The sequence below is a fragment of the Theropithecus gelada genome, chromosome 11 (genome assembly GCF_003255815.1).
Source record: "Theropithecus gelada isolate Dixy chromosome 11, Tgel_1.0, whole genome shotgun sequence".
Classification (NCBI taxonomy): domain Eukaryota; kingdom Metazoa; phylum Chordata; class Mammalia; order Primates; family Cercopithecidae; genus Theropithecus; species Theropithecus gelada.
The window spans coordinates 65,706,749-65,723,731 of record NC_037679.1 but is presented as its reverse complement, the minus strand read 5'-3'; the positions used below and the strand labels follow the sequence as shown (position 1 = coordinate 65,723,731).

At 42.1% G+C, this 16,983-nt stretch overlaps 1 protein-coding gene and 1 long non-coding RNA gene across 3 annotated transcripts in view; one reads left to right on the top strand and one right to left on the bottom strand.

The window, feature by feature from the left end:
* The window catches only part of LOC112634091, a 274,927-nt gene that overhangs the window by 123,408 nt on the left and 134,536 nt on the right, over nucleotides 1–16,983 (top strand). The gene's annotated exons all lie outside the window — the stretch shown is intronic.
* RFX4 (regulatory factor X4) overlaps nucleotides 1–16,983 on the bottom strand; it is a 179,309-nt gene that overhangs the window by 112,038 nt on the left and 50,288 nt on the right. For both annotated transcript variants that reach the window (XM_025401166.1, XM_025401165.1), the window contains exon 3: nucleotides 12,075–12,135. In XM_025401166.1, the coding sequence (XP_025256951.1) occupies nucleotides 12,075–12,135 (61 nt within the window). The remainder of the gene's footprint in view (nucleotides 1–12,074; nucleotides 12,136–16,983) is intronic.

Genomic DNA, 16,983 nt, shown 5'->3' with positions numbered 1-16,983 from the left:
TCCAAGTGGAGAGAGAAGGAAGGGGTATCTAAAGGGAAGAACCATGGGAGGTGGAGGGAGTCTTTAAATGCCACACAAATGGATATTATTTGGCTTAAGAATTTAGCACTCCCTTGGAGTTGAAGAGTTACTATAAAAATGTTATTTTCAGAAGAAGGCAGTAGAGTTGTATTCAGGAGGACTGAAAGAAACAAAGACTCAGAGGAGTCAGGAAGACCTGAGTTCTTCCAGGATGCTATAGGAATAATAATAATGATAATGATAATAGTATCATCAATAACAACAATAACTGACATTAAACAAATTTAATTTAATAATAGTTTAATAATTTAAATAATAATTTAAAGCTTAATATGTTCTATTTGCCAGGAATGGCTTGAGTATAATAAAAGAATGTCAAACAACAAAAACAACAACGAAACACCTGTCTCATAGGTGTCATCTTAGACTTTTTTTTTTCTTTTGAGACAGAGTCTCACTCTGTCACCCAGGCTGGAGTGAAGTGGTGCCATCTTGGCTCACTGCAACCTCCGCCTCCCGGGTTCAAGCAATTCTCCTGCCTCAGTCTCCTGAGTAGCTGGGATTACAGGTACCCACCACTATACCTGGCTAATTTTTGTATTTTTAGTAAAGATGAGGTTTCTCCATGTTGGCCAGGCTGGTCTCGAACTCCTGACCTCAAATGATCCTCCCGCCTTAGCCTCCCAAAGTGCTGGGATTACAGGCATGAGCCACCGTGCCTGGCCATCTCTGACTTTTGAGAGTTCCATTAAGCAGTTTTTAAAAGAGATTTGACTTCAACACTTGTAGTGGAACATTTTCCATTCTCATGCATACATAAGAACAATTTGGGCAACTGCAATTTTGTGTATGACAAGTTGTGGGGAAGATAAAAGTATCCCTTTTTGCTTATTTTTGCTAATGGCTTCCTAGAATTTTTTTGGCTAAAAAAAAAAATCCATGAACATACTAAAAAAATGTGCATTTGAAACCATTCAGAATTCATCTTGCATATGATTATTTAAATTGATAGAAATCCTTTACAGCCAATTAGATTCTTTTTTAAGCATGGGAGTGGCATGCTCAATGCATTCTTTGGAAAGTTTGCTCTGCGCCTCAAGGGGAGGTGGCCCAGGAGGACCATCAAAGCCTGGCACGTAGTGGCTGATTAATTAGGACTTGTTGAATGAATGAATGAACACAGGAGACCAATTAGGAGCTACTATAATAGTTCTGGCAGGAAATGATGTGGCATGAACTGAAGCAGTGGTTGTGGGGGCAGAGATAACACTTAGGGTGTGGGCCTCATGCTGCCAGATGTGAGGAGGACAGGAGCAACCAGGCAAACTCTCAGGTTCCTAACTGGGCAGAATGCATGAATGGAGGGCTCCATTCCCCACGATCAGAAATGCAGAAGGAGAGGACAGTTAAGGGTGAAAATCATGCTTTCAAATGTGGCGTCAAACAGCATGAGTTTCCAAGGACATTCCTGGCACCTTCACTCATTAGTTACTTTATTTAAGCTCTCTGTGCCTCAGTTTCCGTTTGTTGTTCTTGTGACTTGTGTGCTCACTAAATCTGGCCAAGAGGTCAAGATTAAAATACAAGATCATGGTTAAGAAACATCACATCAAATGAACCCATAGCAGCAACAAACTATTCAAATCAGATAGGTGTAAGTCATGGTTCACACAGGCTGAGCTAATTAAACAGTTACCTGTCAAAGGCCAGAGCCTCCTAAATAAGTATATTTCAGCCCATGTTTTGTTCCTCTTTCCGGAGCTTCTGAGCCTCAAAGTAACTAGGTGGCTTATAACTACCAAGCATTTTAATAAGCTCTATGAACAAATGGATGTAATTGGCACGGAAGGGCCCCTTTGATGCTTGATGAGTTTCTACAGGAATAGCATCATGACACCTTTGCCCAAACCTCACAAAATCCAGAGGTTCTGTCTGTCTACTAAAGTTGCTAATTGGAATGTCCACTTCCCTGACCAAGGCATGGCAGAAAGAAAGGCAGTTAATTATTCTTCTTCATATCTGATGAAATTTTCCCGTTTCCTCCTCTCTTTTAGAGGACATCATTAGTCTGACATGGTGAACAATACTCCATTATACCTGGGTTTTTTTTAATGATCAGAAAAAAATTCCCCACTTCTTCCATTTTCCTTATCTTCTATTTAACAACTTGATTATATTTGAATTGAGCCTATCCTATTATGGAGAGATAATGAGCTCAGTCTGCTAGCTAACATGAGTCATTATCTGAGTTATATATTTTTAAGAAGACTTCCTCACAAGGTTTCAGCATGTGGCCTCCTAGGGCACATGGAGGAAGCTTTGTATCAGCACTTAAAATGAAAAGCAAATGTTTCAGCACCTGGCATAATGTCCCACTGTCCTCATTTTAAACCTGTGATTTCTTATATGTATACACAGAGATCTGTTAAACCAATCAGCTGTTTGATAGCATGGGAGCAGCATGATTGATGTATTCTTAGGAAAGGTCGTTCTGCATCAGCTCAAAGTACTCACTTCTCAAGTTCTTGAACACATGTCAAGAACAGAAACTTTTTTATTCTCTTTTACCAAAAAAGAAAAAAAAAAGACAACAGGATTTTTTTTTTTTTTTTTTTTTTTTTTTTTACAGAAAGCCCAGATTTTATAAGGCAACAGGATTTTTAAAAATATTAACAATTATAACTTATCATTGAAGTTGTCACAGAGATCTAAGACTGTAAGCTATGAAAAAAACAAAAAAACACAAAAAAACAAAACAAAAAAAACTCTTGCTAAGCAATCAGGACAAGACAGTAGTCTACACCCGTCAGTGGCTCCCTGGTCCTTCTCCACAAAAATCCAGATTCCTGACCGTGGCATCCAAGGCCCCTGGCTCCTTTTCCGGCCTGCTTTCCCACACGTATACCTCTTTCCAGCCAACTGGACTGTTTCCTGCTCCTGAGACACACCTGGTCACCTTCCACTCCCACACACGATCCGTTACCTTCCTACCGCAGGGGATGACCTCTTCCACCATGCTCCACGCATCAAGGCTCAACTCACATTTCTCTTCCTTGGAACTACATTCAATGCACACCCAACCCCATCTGCTAACCACTTCTTCATCCTTTCCTCCTTGCCAGATTCGTTTATTCCTTCGGTAACATGTAGAGTGCTGCAGTGGTCTAAATGCCAGCTATTGTTATGTCTGTAGAAAAGCCACATCCTCTACTCATAAAGCTCTCACTACTTCCCAGGCATGGCCATAGTTCCTCATAGTTTATGGCCCAAATAGCTTTCCTCAGGCGACAGCACCAGTTTTAGAGTTTGAGATCACTGAGTTTGAATCCTGCTTCCGCCACTTACAAGCTGTATAGCCTGGAGCACGTTACTTGAACTCCCTCACTTCCTTCACCTGTAAAATGAGAGAAACTGTACCATCTCCCAAGCTTGCTATGAGGACTAGACAAGAATCCATGCACAGCCTGAGGCCCTTTATTGTGGGGAACACTCAATAAAGAATAACGATCAGCATTATTTTACAATATTGTGGAATATTCAGGTAATGTTTTGTCTCTTAAACTGAAAGTCCTTCAAGGGCAGGGACCAAGCCAAATTCCCATTGATGTTAACATGGTTCCTAGCACTGTGTAACTAGGTGTAACATGGTTGTAACATGGTTCCTAGCACATGGTTCCTTACACAGTCGGTAAACACTGCAGGAGGAAGGAGGGGAAAGGAGGAAAGGCTGACAGGAAGGAAGACAGGCTTTTGCACAGGTCAAGGGACTCTGGTATTTTATTAATCTTACTATCTGGGTGGTTAAAGGAAAAGCACGGTTAATATTAATACATTTGATTTACATTTTCAAGTGCCTACCGTGCACTAGCGATGTTCATATTTGCTTTCACTACCCGCACAAGATGAGTAACACTATGCCCTAGGACATAGAGGAAGAAATGGAGGGTCAAGGAAGTAAAGTGGCTTGTCCACAGCAACTCAGCTGGGAAAAGCTAGGCTAAAAAGTATGAACTCAGGTATGATGCCTCTAAAGTTCTCACTGTGTGCCAGAAACTGACATGCATTTGGTCAGTCAGCATATCTTTACTGAGCACCTACTATGTGCCAGCCACTGTAGAATACAGCCATGAACAAGAAGACACTACCCTTGCCCTGGCCTTTAAGAAACCGACAGTTAACCAGAAGGAAGATGGGAGCTAGGGAGATAACACCACCAGACAGCCAATGAATAGAAAACAGTGGGCTTTGGCTCATATGGGCTCTGGTTAGGACTGAGGCTGAGTCTAGAAAACTCCAAAGCAAAATAAAACAAACGAAAAACAAATCTATTTCATTACACAACGGTTAAGCCATGCTTTGCTGCTAAGTAGACAAGCCAATCAGAAACATGCGTTTGTGTGGACCCTGACATTTCTCAAGGGACCGCAGCTGACCCAGCTTCCTCGTTGTTGAGGATTTTCTTGGGGAGTCAGGAATGTCCCCCTCTTTGTGTAGAAAGAGACTACTTTGGTTTCCTCCTCTTTAAATACAGGTAACTGTCCCGCCTTCTCTACAGGATTTTCATGAGGATTAGGTGTGCTCAGCAGTGACATCACCTGACGAGCCTGGCATCCCACAGGTGATTGCTGAACGTGTAGGTTTGGCTGATGCGGGGCAATGGACTGAATCAGAGATTTATTTCTGCCATTGTAATGTCTAAACTGGACCAGAACAGTAGCATCCAATTCCTACCCTGGGTTTGACCTACAACATACTGAACTAGTGTTCCGGTAAGGCCTGGGCTTAGGCAGCTTCTGGAATCTCTCAGCTCAGTTTTTGGTTATTCAAGTCCCTTCTTCTTTTTTTTTCTTTTTTTTTTTTTTTTTATAAAACTAGGCAATGTATTAAGCACAGTGTTGCCATTTCCATTCGGTTCGCAACGCTTCTATTGGGGCCTAGGCTACGGGTTTGCAGCCCAGAACTCTGGTGGTCCTGGATAGTAGCTGAGGTGATTTTGGCACCATCCCCTACCAGAAGCTACCTCCTCAGCGGTCCCTTTCCACCTATACCCAGTGTCTACTCATCTCTACTGCACTTTGCCATTATGAATAGGGCCGTGCAGAACATCTTCATATGTGCCCCCTTACACACCTGTGTGGGAGTGTTTCTCCCTGCCGGCATCAAGAAGCAGAGCTGCTGGGTACATGTGCTTCAAATGCTAATGGGATTGCAAAATTGCCCATCAAATGGCTTTACCATTTGACACATTTACCCACAGCACAAAATACTTTTTTTTAAAAAAAAAGTTGTGGCTCCACAACACAGCATCTCATTCCCTGAGACATTTCTGCCCTTGGCATTGGGTTGTCCAGCTTAACTGACCTTTCTCCATCTGTAGCTGAGGTCATCTGGAGGGACAGAGTCACATCTAGCGGTATTATCTATCAACACTGGTTGCGTTCAGAGCTAAAAGTGTTCAGCCTCTCTTTTTAGAACTACGTTACCTAACTCATATTATGAAAGCAGACAATGTTCTGCCGCTGTTGAGTAAGAATCAAGTCACAAACGGGTGCAGAACGTCAGTTATCTGTTACATCCAATGAGTCTGGTCTAGCAGCTGTGATCTGGTCTAAAACTTCAATGTATTTCTTCTTTGGAACAATGCCAAACCCAATTTCTTACCTATGACCTTCCAGAACATTCTAAAGAGAAATTCTAAATTTCTTTTGTTTCATATTAATTTGGAATATTGATAGCTTGTCAACCAGCCAAGTCCTCAATTTATTTTTTTTCAAAAGAAAGGAAAATCTGCCCCCAATCCCCCCGCTGAAAGTGACAATTTGATCTTCTGTCCTCCTCCTTTTTGGAAGAGCCTCATTTCTTCGGTAAATTGCTGGAAGGGAAAATGTCCCCACCCAGAAGGCGCACAAGGAGCTCTGGGTAAGGGCGGCAAGGGTGGCGGGCGAGGGCGGGGCACAGAGGGGGCATGTGTTGGCAGCAAGTAGGCCGGGACTGCGGAACAGGCTGCTTTCCATTTCGAAATTCTCTGCATGAATAGAGGTTATTGTGCGGCTGGGATTCCAGCAGCGCTCACCATCCCCAGTGAGTTGGGATTTACTAACCCTCGTGACCGAGGATGCTGGAAAGTGTTTGGCAGAAGGCATTTGACAATATTTGCCTGTTTTCTGCTGGGAGTTGCCTCCAGATCACGTGGCCCCAATTATTTTAGGCTGCTTGGCTGCTGTATTATTTGTTCTTAGAGCGGTGTTATTTGTTCTAGGGGGAGGGGAGGAGGTTTGTGGCAAGGAAGGGGAAGAAGGAGAAGCAAATAGCTCCTAACCCAATTCCAATAACAAGCCAAATGTCCCAGGAGAGCTCGGCACTGTCAGGCAGGTGGCGGGCGCCTTAGTGGTGCGGCCAGTGTCCTTTCCTGCGCCTGCCCTGCTCTCTGTCCTCAGGGGCTGGCCACTGCCGCTGGAGAGAGGGCACAGCATGAAGGACATAAATGCCTCAGAGAATGAGATGCTTGTCTTAGCGTTAGGTTCCTGTTTTGTTTTGTAAGTATTTTGCACTGCAGATGAAGATATAAAATGGTAAAGCCATTTGATGGGCAATTTTGCAATCCCATCAACACTTCAGGTGTTAATGGAGCAATTCTGCTTCTTGATACAGACATGAAGAAACACTCCCACGGTGTCCAAGGGGGCACACACGAAGATGTTCTGTGAGGCCCTATTTGCAATGGCAAAGACGAGATTTGAACACAACTTAAAAGTTCATCAAAAGGGAAGTGGCGCCGGGTGTGGTGGCTCATACCTGTAATCCCAACACTTTGGGAGGCTGGATCACTTGAGGTCGGAAGTTCAAGACCAGCCTGGCCAACATGGTAAAACCTCATCTCTACCAAAATACAAAAATTAACTGGACATGGCGGTGTGTGCCTGTAATCCCAGCTACTTGGAAGGCTGAGGCAGGAGAATTGCTTGAACCTGGGAGGCGGAGGTTGCAGTGAGCCGAGATCACGCCATTGCACTCCAGCCTGAGTGACAGAGCAAGATTCTGTCTCAAAAAAAAAAAAAAAAGGGAAATGGCAACATTAATTCTGCCATTGTCTTATGCTGACCACTGCGCTGCAGTTAAAATGAGGTTGTTCTTTATGAACCATAGGTGTAGCTTCAGGACATTCTACTGAGGAAGAAAGCAAGTAGTGGATCAATACAGCATAACAGGTTGTGGGTCCATGTTTTTAGTGTGATACATCTGCATGCTTTTTATAAAGGAGACAATGCTAAATTAAAAACTGCAGTTCAGAAACTTCTACAGATACATATGTGTGCAAATGCATATCTGTAATACATATCTACACATATGTATACACACAAGTGCACACATGCACACACATGTCTCACTGGTAATAGGGTTGCTTTTGAGGAGAAGGCAAAGAACTACAAGGAGAAATGGACTGGACTCTTACCTATAATGTTTTTAATTTTTTAACAAGGAAATGTATTTCTTGTGTAAATAAAATAAAAGTAAAGCAAAAATATACTTTAAATGCGCCCAGGATATGAGTAAATTGTCCATCACTGGATACAGGCTGCCCCCAGGGAGGGGTGTAACTTGGGAGAGGCAGTTCCCTTCATGTTTTGCTGAGGGTCACTCCTTGGAAGGATTCAGCCTCCCAGCAGGGGGAACAATAAGGAACAACAGGATAAATTTACTTATATCCTGTTTTTTTTTTTTAAGCTTACAAAAGAAGAAGAAAATTAGACAAAGGAAAGAAGAAATTGAAAAAGTATGTAAGCATCAGATTTTGCTCTCAACCCCATGGCAGCCAGAGCAAAAAGGGGGCACACTGTAAATTATGTCACTTTTCCTTGTAAAATGGAGGGTGCATCCACTCTCTTTTCGGAGAGAAAGTTTTTATACTGAAACCATATTTTAAAAAAAATGATACATGTGCAGCTTTACATAGGAGGTCACACGTCCTCCACCACCATTTTAAGCATGACTGTTCCTATCTAAGTTTAATGTCCTACTTTCTCTTCCTTACTGCTTCCATACCCTCTCCCCTGCCCGCTTCTCCCGCCTCATCTTGTGTCACTCTCCTCCTTGTGTGCTATGCTCCAACCACATGGGCCACCTTCTCGCTGGTCCTTCAGCAAGCTCAGCCTGCTCCCATCCCAGGAAGGAGTGGTGGATGTTGTGTGTGCCCAGACTGCCCTGGGGCACCGAGACACTGTTCCCCCTGCTGGGAGGCTGAATCCTTCCAAAGAGTGATCCTCAGCAAAACATGAACGGAACTGCATCTCCCAAGTTACACCCCGCCCTGGGGGCAGCCTATATCCAGTGATGCACAATGGGGCTGGGGATAAAGGCCTGGATCTGTGGCTTTGATTCAGGTCATCTTTAATGGGCCGTCCCCACCTCAGAACTCCCTGTAGGATTGGCTGAAGCCTCTGTGATAACCTCTTCACTGCCCAACACCCCCTCTGTCTATCCAGCGTCCCTCACACTCCCGTGGGTGTGGAGGCTGGGCACATGCCCTAATAAACCACCTGTATGCACAACTCTGCTCAATCTGGAGAGGCCGCCTACAACAGCGGGGCCTTTGTAGAAGCTGTTCTCTCCACCGGGAACATTCCCCTGTCCCTGGTTTTCACACTGTCATGGTGTCATACATCTATCCACGGAAATGTCACCTTCTCAGAGAAACTTGCCCTTACTGCTCAACCTGAAATAGCCTCTCAGACACTACCCTATTAGCCAAGTTGAAGTCTCTGCACAGCGCTTCTCACTATCTAATACATTACTTGTTTATCTGTCAATCATGAGTAATTTTTAAAAATAGAGACAGGGTCTTGCTCTGTCACCCAGGCTCGAGTAAAGTGGCACAATCAGTCTGCTACAGTCTTGAACTCCCAGGCTCAAGCCATACTCCTGTCTCAGCCTCCAGAGTAGGTAAGACTACAGGTTTATGCCACCATGCCCAGCTAAGATTTTTGTTTTTTGCAGAGACAGGGTCTCACTAGGTTGCCCAGGCTAGTCTTGAGCTCCTGGCTTCAAGTGATCCTCCCACCTCAGCCTCTCAAAGTGCTTGGATTACAGGCGTAAACTAATGCGCCCTGAGTGTCATTAGTTTAACTATATCTATATATATTTCGGCTGGGCATGGGGGCTCACACCTGTAATTCCACCACTTTGAGAGGTTGAGGCAGGTGGATCACATGAGGTCCAGAGTTTGATACCAGCCTGACCAACATGGAGAAACTCTGTCTCTACGAAAAATACAATATTAGCTGGGTGTGGTGGTGCATGTCTGTAATTCCAGCTACTTGGGAGGCTGAGGCAGGAGAATCACTTGAACCCAGGAGGCAGAGGTTGCGGTGAGCCGAGATCACGCCACTGCACTCCAGCCTGGGCAACAAGAGCAAAACTCCGTCTCAAAAAAAAAAAAAAAAAAAAATCTCTCTCTCTCTCTCTCTCTCTCTCTCTATCTATCTGCCTACCTACCTACCTACCTATATCTATATCTATAGATGTAGATATAGATATTTCCCCTATTTCCCCCATCATTGGCTCCTTTTCTTCGTCTACCTTATCCACCGTTGCATTTCCAGAGCCTAGAACAAGGACCTAGCAAATACCAGGTGCTCAGTAAACATTTCTTGAATTAGTTAATGACTGAAATTCTAAAACATATAAAGATAATTAGAGGAAACGTTAATGTTCTTTAAACAACTTGATAGCTTTTGATAAGAATAAGGCTAAAATGTGCAAATTCCCAAATTCGGTTTGGCTTTGAAAATAGACGTATCATTAAAAACAGTTCACTGACCTTGTGACTTGGAGAGTAAAATTTCTTCTGGAATGATCTATGTGACCCTTTATTTAGAAGAACAGATATTTTGTGCAGAATTAGGTAGCATAGAAGGAGATGTGGCTGTGCCTATGCCAGGGAGGAGACGGGGCCTGCTCCAGGCTGTCCTTGTGGGTTTCAGAAGGAAGGTGTGAGCTGAGGGATCGACTGAACCCCCACCCCACGCCAGATGCTGTTCAAGCACCTTCTATGGAACAACTGATTTCATCTTCATGACTACCCTATGAGCTAGACACTATTGCTATCCCCATTTTATACATGAGTAGACTGAGGCACAGAGACGTTAAGGACCTTGCCCAAGATTTCACAGCTTGTAAGTGGCAGAGCTGGGAGTTAAGCCATGACAGCTTGATTTCAGAGACTGCACCATTTAACAGTCTCACTGTTGCCAGGCAGATGTCCTGCAACCACAGAAAAATAGACATGAACAAGGTCATTTTCTTCTAGTTCCTTTCAAATTTTTTACTCTGAAACATATGACATGTTCAGGTTATTAAAGCAAGAATGTCTGTTGGCCGAGTGTGGTGGCTTACACCTGTAATCCCACCACTTTGAGAGGCCGAGGCAGGAGGGTCACCTGAGGTCAGGAGTTCAAGCCTAGCCAACGTGGTGAAACCGCATCTCTACAAAAAGCACAAAAATTAACCAGGCGTGTTGGCGGGTGCCTGTGATCCCGGCCAGTTGGGAGGCTGAGGTAAGAGGATCACTTGAACCCGGAGGGTGGAGGTTGCAGTGAGCCAAAATCACGCCATAGGACTCCAGCCTGGGCAACAGAGTGAGACTCCACCTCAAAAAAAAAAAAAAAAAAGTCTGTCAATTCCGTGCATTTCGAAACACTCTCACTCCCAAAGTCCTTTACATCGATGCCTCATTCGATGTCTTGGCGCTATGGGAACTTGCGTGGCTGTAATACTTAGGGAAGGGTGAAGGGGGAGATTTGATCTGAGAAGTAAAGTCGAATTTTAAATAAAGCAAAAAGCAGGAAATGCAATGAGGAAAAGGTCTATAGGAACAAATGATGGAAAGAAGCCAAAAGGCTGGAAATAGAGCTCTTGAAAACAACCTTTGCTATTCTTGAAGCAAAACAAGCTGACTGCTGAGGCTCTTGTTAGAGAAGATCGAGTTACGCTCCTGAGTGCTTTCTCCGAGCCAGTGTTGTTTTCCTCTCACCTCTGGATGGATTAGACTAGAGAATCTAATATGATTTGCTCATTAAGGCCCATCTGCTTCCTTTTCTGATCTGCCCTCTCTTCTCTATCCTTCCTAATGTTTCTTTTCCTTTCTTCCCAAGCATGAGCTTTGCAGTTAAAGAGACCCAGCCAGGTTCCTGCCTCTGCCACTGATTGGCTGTGTGCCTATTCAGGCAAATGATTTAACTGGTTCAGCTTTATTTTCCTCATCAGTTAAACGGGCACAACAATAGCAACTCCACAGAATTGTGAGAATGAAATGAGGCATATATATAAAGTGCCTAGCATGGAGGGGTGCATATAATGCACCCCTTCCTTTCTTTTCCCCATTTCTCTTTCCTTCCCCTTCATTCCTAATTCTTTCATATTTGCTGGGCTGCACTGCTAGGGGAATAATTGCCTTCAATGGCCAAGATTCTCCATGGGGTGAATCTCATAGAGAGCTCTAGTGTTCAAAGCTACAACATAATTTCCAAATAAAGCTTTTAGAGGAGAATTTATCTGTAAATATCAAACACAAAGGCAACCACTTAAACATCATTAAATATTTCATCAAGCCCAGGAATGCCGAATATTAAAGAGAAAGCCATTCTAGTAGATTACTCTTGTTACTGTTATTAATGTTAAAATAATTATATATAGTTGCAATTAATTATGAATTAAGGATTCATTGGTAACAGTCAACAGACATCTGTTTCTATTATAAATTGTAATAATGGATTCTATTAAAATCAATTAATAACACCATGGGGAATCCAGTCCTTGCCAGTGTTTGGATAACAGAAAAAACATCTACCCTAAAATAAAATACGAAAATTCCAATCCCCAGGCTAGATCTAAGGCTAGTGGAGCATTTTACATATACTGCAAATTAAATAGATTTCATGTTGGTTGTGGGATGTCAAGTTATGACAATGTTAAAATATCCAAGTGATATCCTATCCTATAGGTAAGAAGATATGAGCATCCTCTGAAGAGAGAACTTGCTAAAAATGGAAACTTACCATTGCAGAGTAGCAGGAGTGGAGTGGGGCTTGGATGCTCTATTATTTTCTTTTTCCTCATCTGTTAAAGGAAAGAAAAAGAAGCTAACTTCAGTAGGAAACAGTAGGAAAAAGTAAAAGTCCTGTCGACTCTCCCAAGTTTCAAAAGACTATGTTTCTCTGAAATGTTGATGCTTTGAAACAATATTTTGGCTTTTCCAACATGTTAGACTCATCATACTTTAATACAAAAAAAAGCAAAATTGACTTTTATTTTAAAACTCTTATGTCAATTTTGTTTTTATTTGACACAATGTGTTAGAGTTTGAAGAGCATTTCCCTTTATCACTGACCAATGTGATCACATTCATCCACTCAGTATTTTCGTAACTGAAGCAGGACAGACTACAATTTCAACCCTAAAAACATAGGGACCTCACTCACTGCTATGGACTGAATATTTGTGTCCCCCACAGAATTTATGTGTTGAAACCTAATCCCCAAGATGATGATGATATTTGAAGGTGGGGCCTTTAGGAAGTGATCAGTCATGAGTCTTATGAATGAAATTAATGTCTTTATGAAAGAGATCCCAGAGAGCTTCCTCATACCCATTTCTCCCCTCTGAGAAGACAGAGAGAAGATAGTGAGAAGATAGCCATCTATGAACCAGGAAGTGGGCCCTCACCACACCCAAATCTGCTATTGCCTTGATCTTGGACTTCCCAGCCTCCAGAACTGGGAGAATAAATCTCTGTTAATTAATAAATCTTTGAGAATAAACAATAGAGAAATAAATCTCTGTTGTTCATAACCCACCCAGTTTATGGTATTTTGTTATGAAAACCTGAACAGACTAAACTCTTCACCATTTGTTCTTTGTAACCCCAATGAAGCAGAGCCTTAATGTAGGGTAGGGAAAGTGTAAGTGTTCAGGAGAAGAATCGGGTTAGCAATGCAATGGAGCAGGGTTTAGCACATATTTTCTGTAAAGGACCTGATAGTAAATATTTTAGGGTTTGTGGACCAATAGTAAAAATCAAGAATATTGTATAGAATTTATATGACGGAAGAGAAAACAAGTTTCCATGAAATATTTATTGATAAAATTCAATGTAAGCCCAGGCACAGTGACTCACACCTGTAATCTCAGCACTTTGGGAGGCCAAGGTGAATGGATCAGTTGAGGTCAGGAGTTCAAGACCAGCCTGGCCAACATGGTGAAACTCTGTCTCTACTAAAAATACAAAAATTAGCCAGGCATGGTGGCGCACACTTGTAATCTCAGCTACTCAGGAGACTGAGGCAGGAAAATCACTTGAACCTGGGAGGCGGAGGTTGCAGAGAGCCAAGATCGTGCCACTGCACTCCAGTCTGGGCAACAGAGCAAGAATCAAAAAAAAAAAAAAAAAAAATCCAATGTAATAGTAATAATTGAATGTAATTTTTGTAATACATGTCTATTAATGAGAAGAATTAAATTAATTTTGGGGGTGTAGGTAACATTCTTCTAATTGGGATTAGAATTAATGTTGCCTATTATTAAATAGATTGCAAAAGTTGATCTGTAAAGACCATTTTTAGCTTGCAGCCCCACAAGCATCAGGCCAGATTTGGCTCACATGACCCTGATTTGCTGAGCCCTGCAATACCACAGTCTGAACAACAGATTAATTTTTAGCATATCTAAAAAGAATTTGTCACAATTTCATCATGGATTTACTGAGAAACACATATAATCAGTCTCTTATCCAATTCCTAATAAAGATTATTGATAGGAACAGTCAACATAAAATTCCTTGATTCACAAAATTTGGCCCAAGATAATTAGGACAAATAAGAGTCTCAAGAAGAAAACTAATAATGTCAAAGCCTACAAATATTATCAATAAAATTTAATATAAACATTAAAAAGATAAATGAAATCAATCTGTGGCATAAAATTTATATGGAAAAGAATTGGTATCTATGAAAACAGTTTAAGTAAAACAAAAATGAAAATGGAAAAAAATGAAAATGTCATATGATGTACAGAAAAATTTTTCTAAAATTAGCTCATGAAAGCTGAATCCAGAAAATATCTTATTGATGAAAATGTATCAATATTGGTGTAATTCTGATTTAAATGTCTACTTATAAGCACTGTGGCAGATATTGTTGTTGCTTAATCAAAACCTACATGTACCCACCTTCTTCCTTATATGTAGAAGCCCAGTTTAGAGAGGATTGTGTGTTCAAGGAGAGTGACCCCCTTTCAAATCCTAGAAAGGTGAATGTTGATTCATTTACGACAATCATGATAATTAATTTTATGTCATCTAGCCACTGATTGGATTAGGTGGAGCATGTAACATGATGTAGGCTGATCACATTTCAGAAGACGCTCTCTCTCAGGGCTTCTGGGAAAAGTATTTTTCCCTAATAAAATGAAGGAGTGAGAGATTCTCGCCTGTTCTACTTTTGAATGTGGCTTTGAGATGACACAATAACTAGATTAAAGCAGCAAACTTGGGATGGGGAAAAACACAATCTGAGGACAAAGTCAACACCTAGGAAGGCAGAGAAAAAAAGGGAAAGCTTGGGGGCTCTGATTATCACGTGGTACCTCTGATGAACCAACCCAAACAATGGCTGCCTCCTGTTCTATGAGACAGCACAGTTTCTTGGGTTGATAAAACTTCCTTTCATTGGGTATTCTCTTCCCTGCCACTAAAACTATTCTAACTGATGGTTAGAACCCGAACCACACTAATGCTAAATGTTCTCAGGAACGGAATGTAAAATACATCATAGACTCAACACCTGTTCATGATGCTTTGCCAACCTGGAGTTCTTCTAAATAGATGTGTCTCATCCCTTCCAGCCTGGAATAAATGCCACCAACTCTTTGAAGCTTTCCTTGATACTCTCTTAGTCAGGAATCAATCATTGATCCTAACTCTGTGCTTCTATAACACATTATTCACCTCTTAGCTGTCCTGTGTAGCCACCTGGATCACTATTTCTTTTCTTTCTTTTTTTTTTTTTTTGAGACGGAGTTTTGCTCTTGTCGCCCAGGCTGGAGTGCAATGGCACAATCTCAGCTCACTGCAACCTCCACCTCCCAGGTTCAGATGATTCTTCTGCCTCAGCCCTCCGAGTAGCTGGGATTACAGGTGCCCATAACCACGCCCAGCTAATTTTTGTATTTTTTAGTAGAGTCGGGGTTTCACCATGTTGGTCAGGCTGATGCCAAACTCCTGCCCTCAGGCGACTGGATTATTGTTTCTGTACACATCCACCCCTTCTGCTCAAGCATAAACTCAGTGAGAAGGCAGGGGTGGTATCTCAGTCAGCTGCATTACCTCCTGCAGGACCTAGCACAGCACCTTCCACTTAGTATTTAAATAGTTAAGTGTGCCTTCTCCAGTCTTAAAGAACAGCACAATATAGAGCGTGAACATGGGGGTCTCACAAGAATGTGGGTAAGTGAACACCTAAGTACACAGAACAATACTCAACCTCAGTTGTTCACAAAGAAATAAAAAGGAAACAAACAATGAGTCATTCCTTATATCTCTGAGGGAAAAGCAAATTTAAATAATGACAATTTTTGATGCTGGTGTATACATGGTGAAATTGACACTCTCAGAGTTCTTTATACCTGAAGATAGTGTTAATGTTTTTAGTATGCAATTTGGCAGTAATGTTAAGAACCATCTAAAATGTTCAGCTGCTTGTCCTCACAACCCAACTTCTAGAAATTATAATACTAAGCAAATAATCGAAGAGAAAGAAAGGGCTATATAAAAAACATGGGACTGGGTGCGGTGGCTCACGCCTGTAATCCCAGCACTTTGGGAGGTGGAGGCAGGCAGATCACTTGAGGCCAGGAGTTTGAGACCAGCCTGCCCAACACGGTGAAACCCTCTCTCTACTAAAAATACAAAAATTAGCCGGGCATCATGGCGCACACCTGTAATCCCAGCTACTCGGGTGGCTGAGGCACCAGAGTCTCTTGAGCCCGGGAGGCGGAGGTTGCAGAGAGATCACACCACTACACTCCAGCCTGTGTGACAGGAATGAAACCCTGTCTCAAAAACAAACAACAACAACAACAAATTGTCAATTGTGTTTTTTTAAACAAAAAAAAAAAAAAACATATAAACAACCTAAATCTACCCCTATCTAGCTTGCACTGGCACATTGCTAGTATTTTTGTTCCCCCTAAAACCGGCGGGGTTTTAAATTTTTGTTTTTTTAAATTTTAGCATTTTGGTCAACGTGGACAGGTTGTCAAAAGACCTAGATTCGAATAATCCTAACACTTAACCGGCCAGAACTGAGCAAATCACTCAACTTACTCGAGCTTCATTTTTCCTCGTTTGTAAAAAGGTCATCTTCTATGGCAATTATAAGAATCCTATTAATTTGTTCAACAAATATTTATTGAATACCTTATTTGTGCCAACTAGTCACCACAGAGAAAGAAATTAAACTCTTGCCCTTGAGTTTAGTTGGGGAAAGAGAAAGGCAGAGGAGACAGAGGACAAGTTCAGCAAGAAGTGGTAAGTGCTGTGATACAGGTAGGCACGGAGGAGTTGGCCAACCCAGACTACATGAAAAAGCAGAGCTTGTCAGAGAAGGTTCCCTGGAGGAAGTGATAGGTGAGCCGTGTCCTGGAGTGAGTCAGAGATGGGAGCCAGACGGGGGTAAGGTGGGATGGAAGTCAGGAGTAGGGTGGGGAAGGTGAGAGCAGATAAAGACAAGGGACCTGACAGATTGTGTCACTTTCCCAGAAGCAAGGTGGCTGCAGCATGGGTCTTTGCTGGATGTGGCAGAGTGGATCCAGGTGAGCATGGAATGTGATGTTTAACAATCTAATTATCCCGTTTAAGTCTTAAGACAGTCGTCTGTAAACGGAGGATAATAATAAGCCCTACCTCAAAAC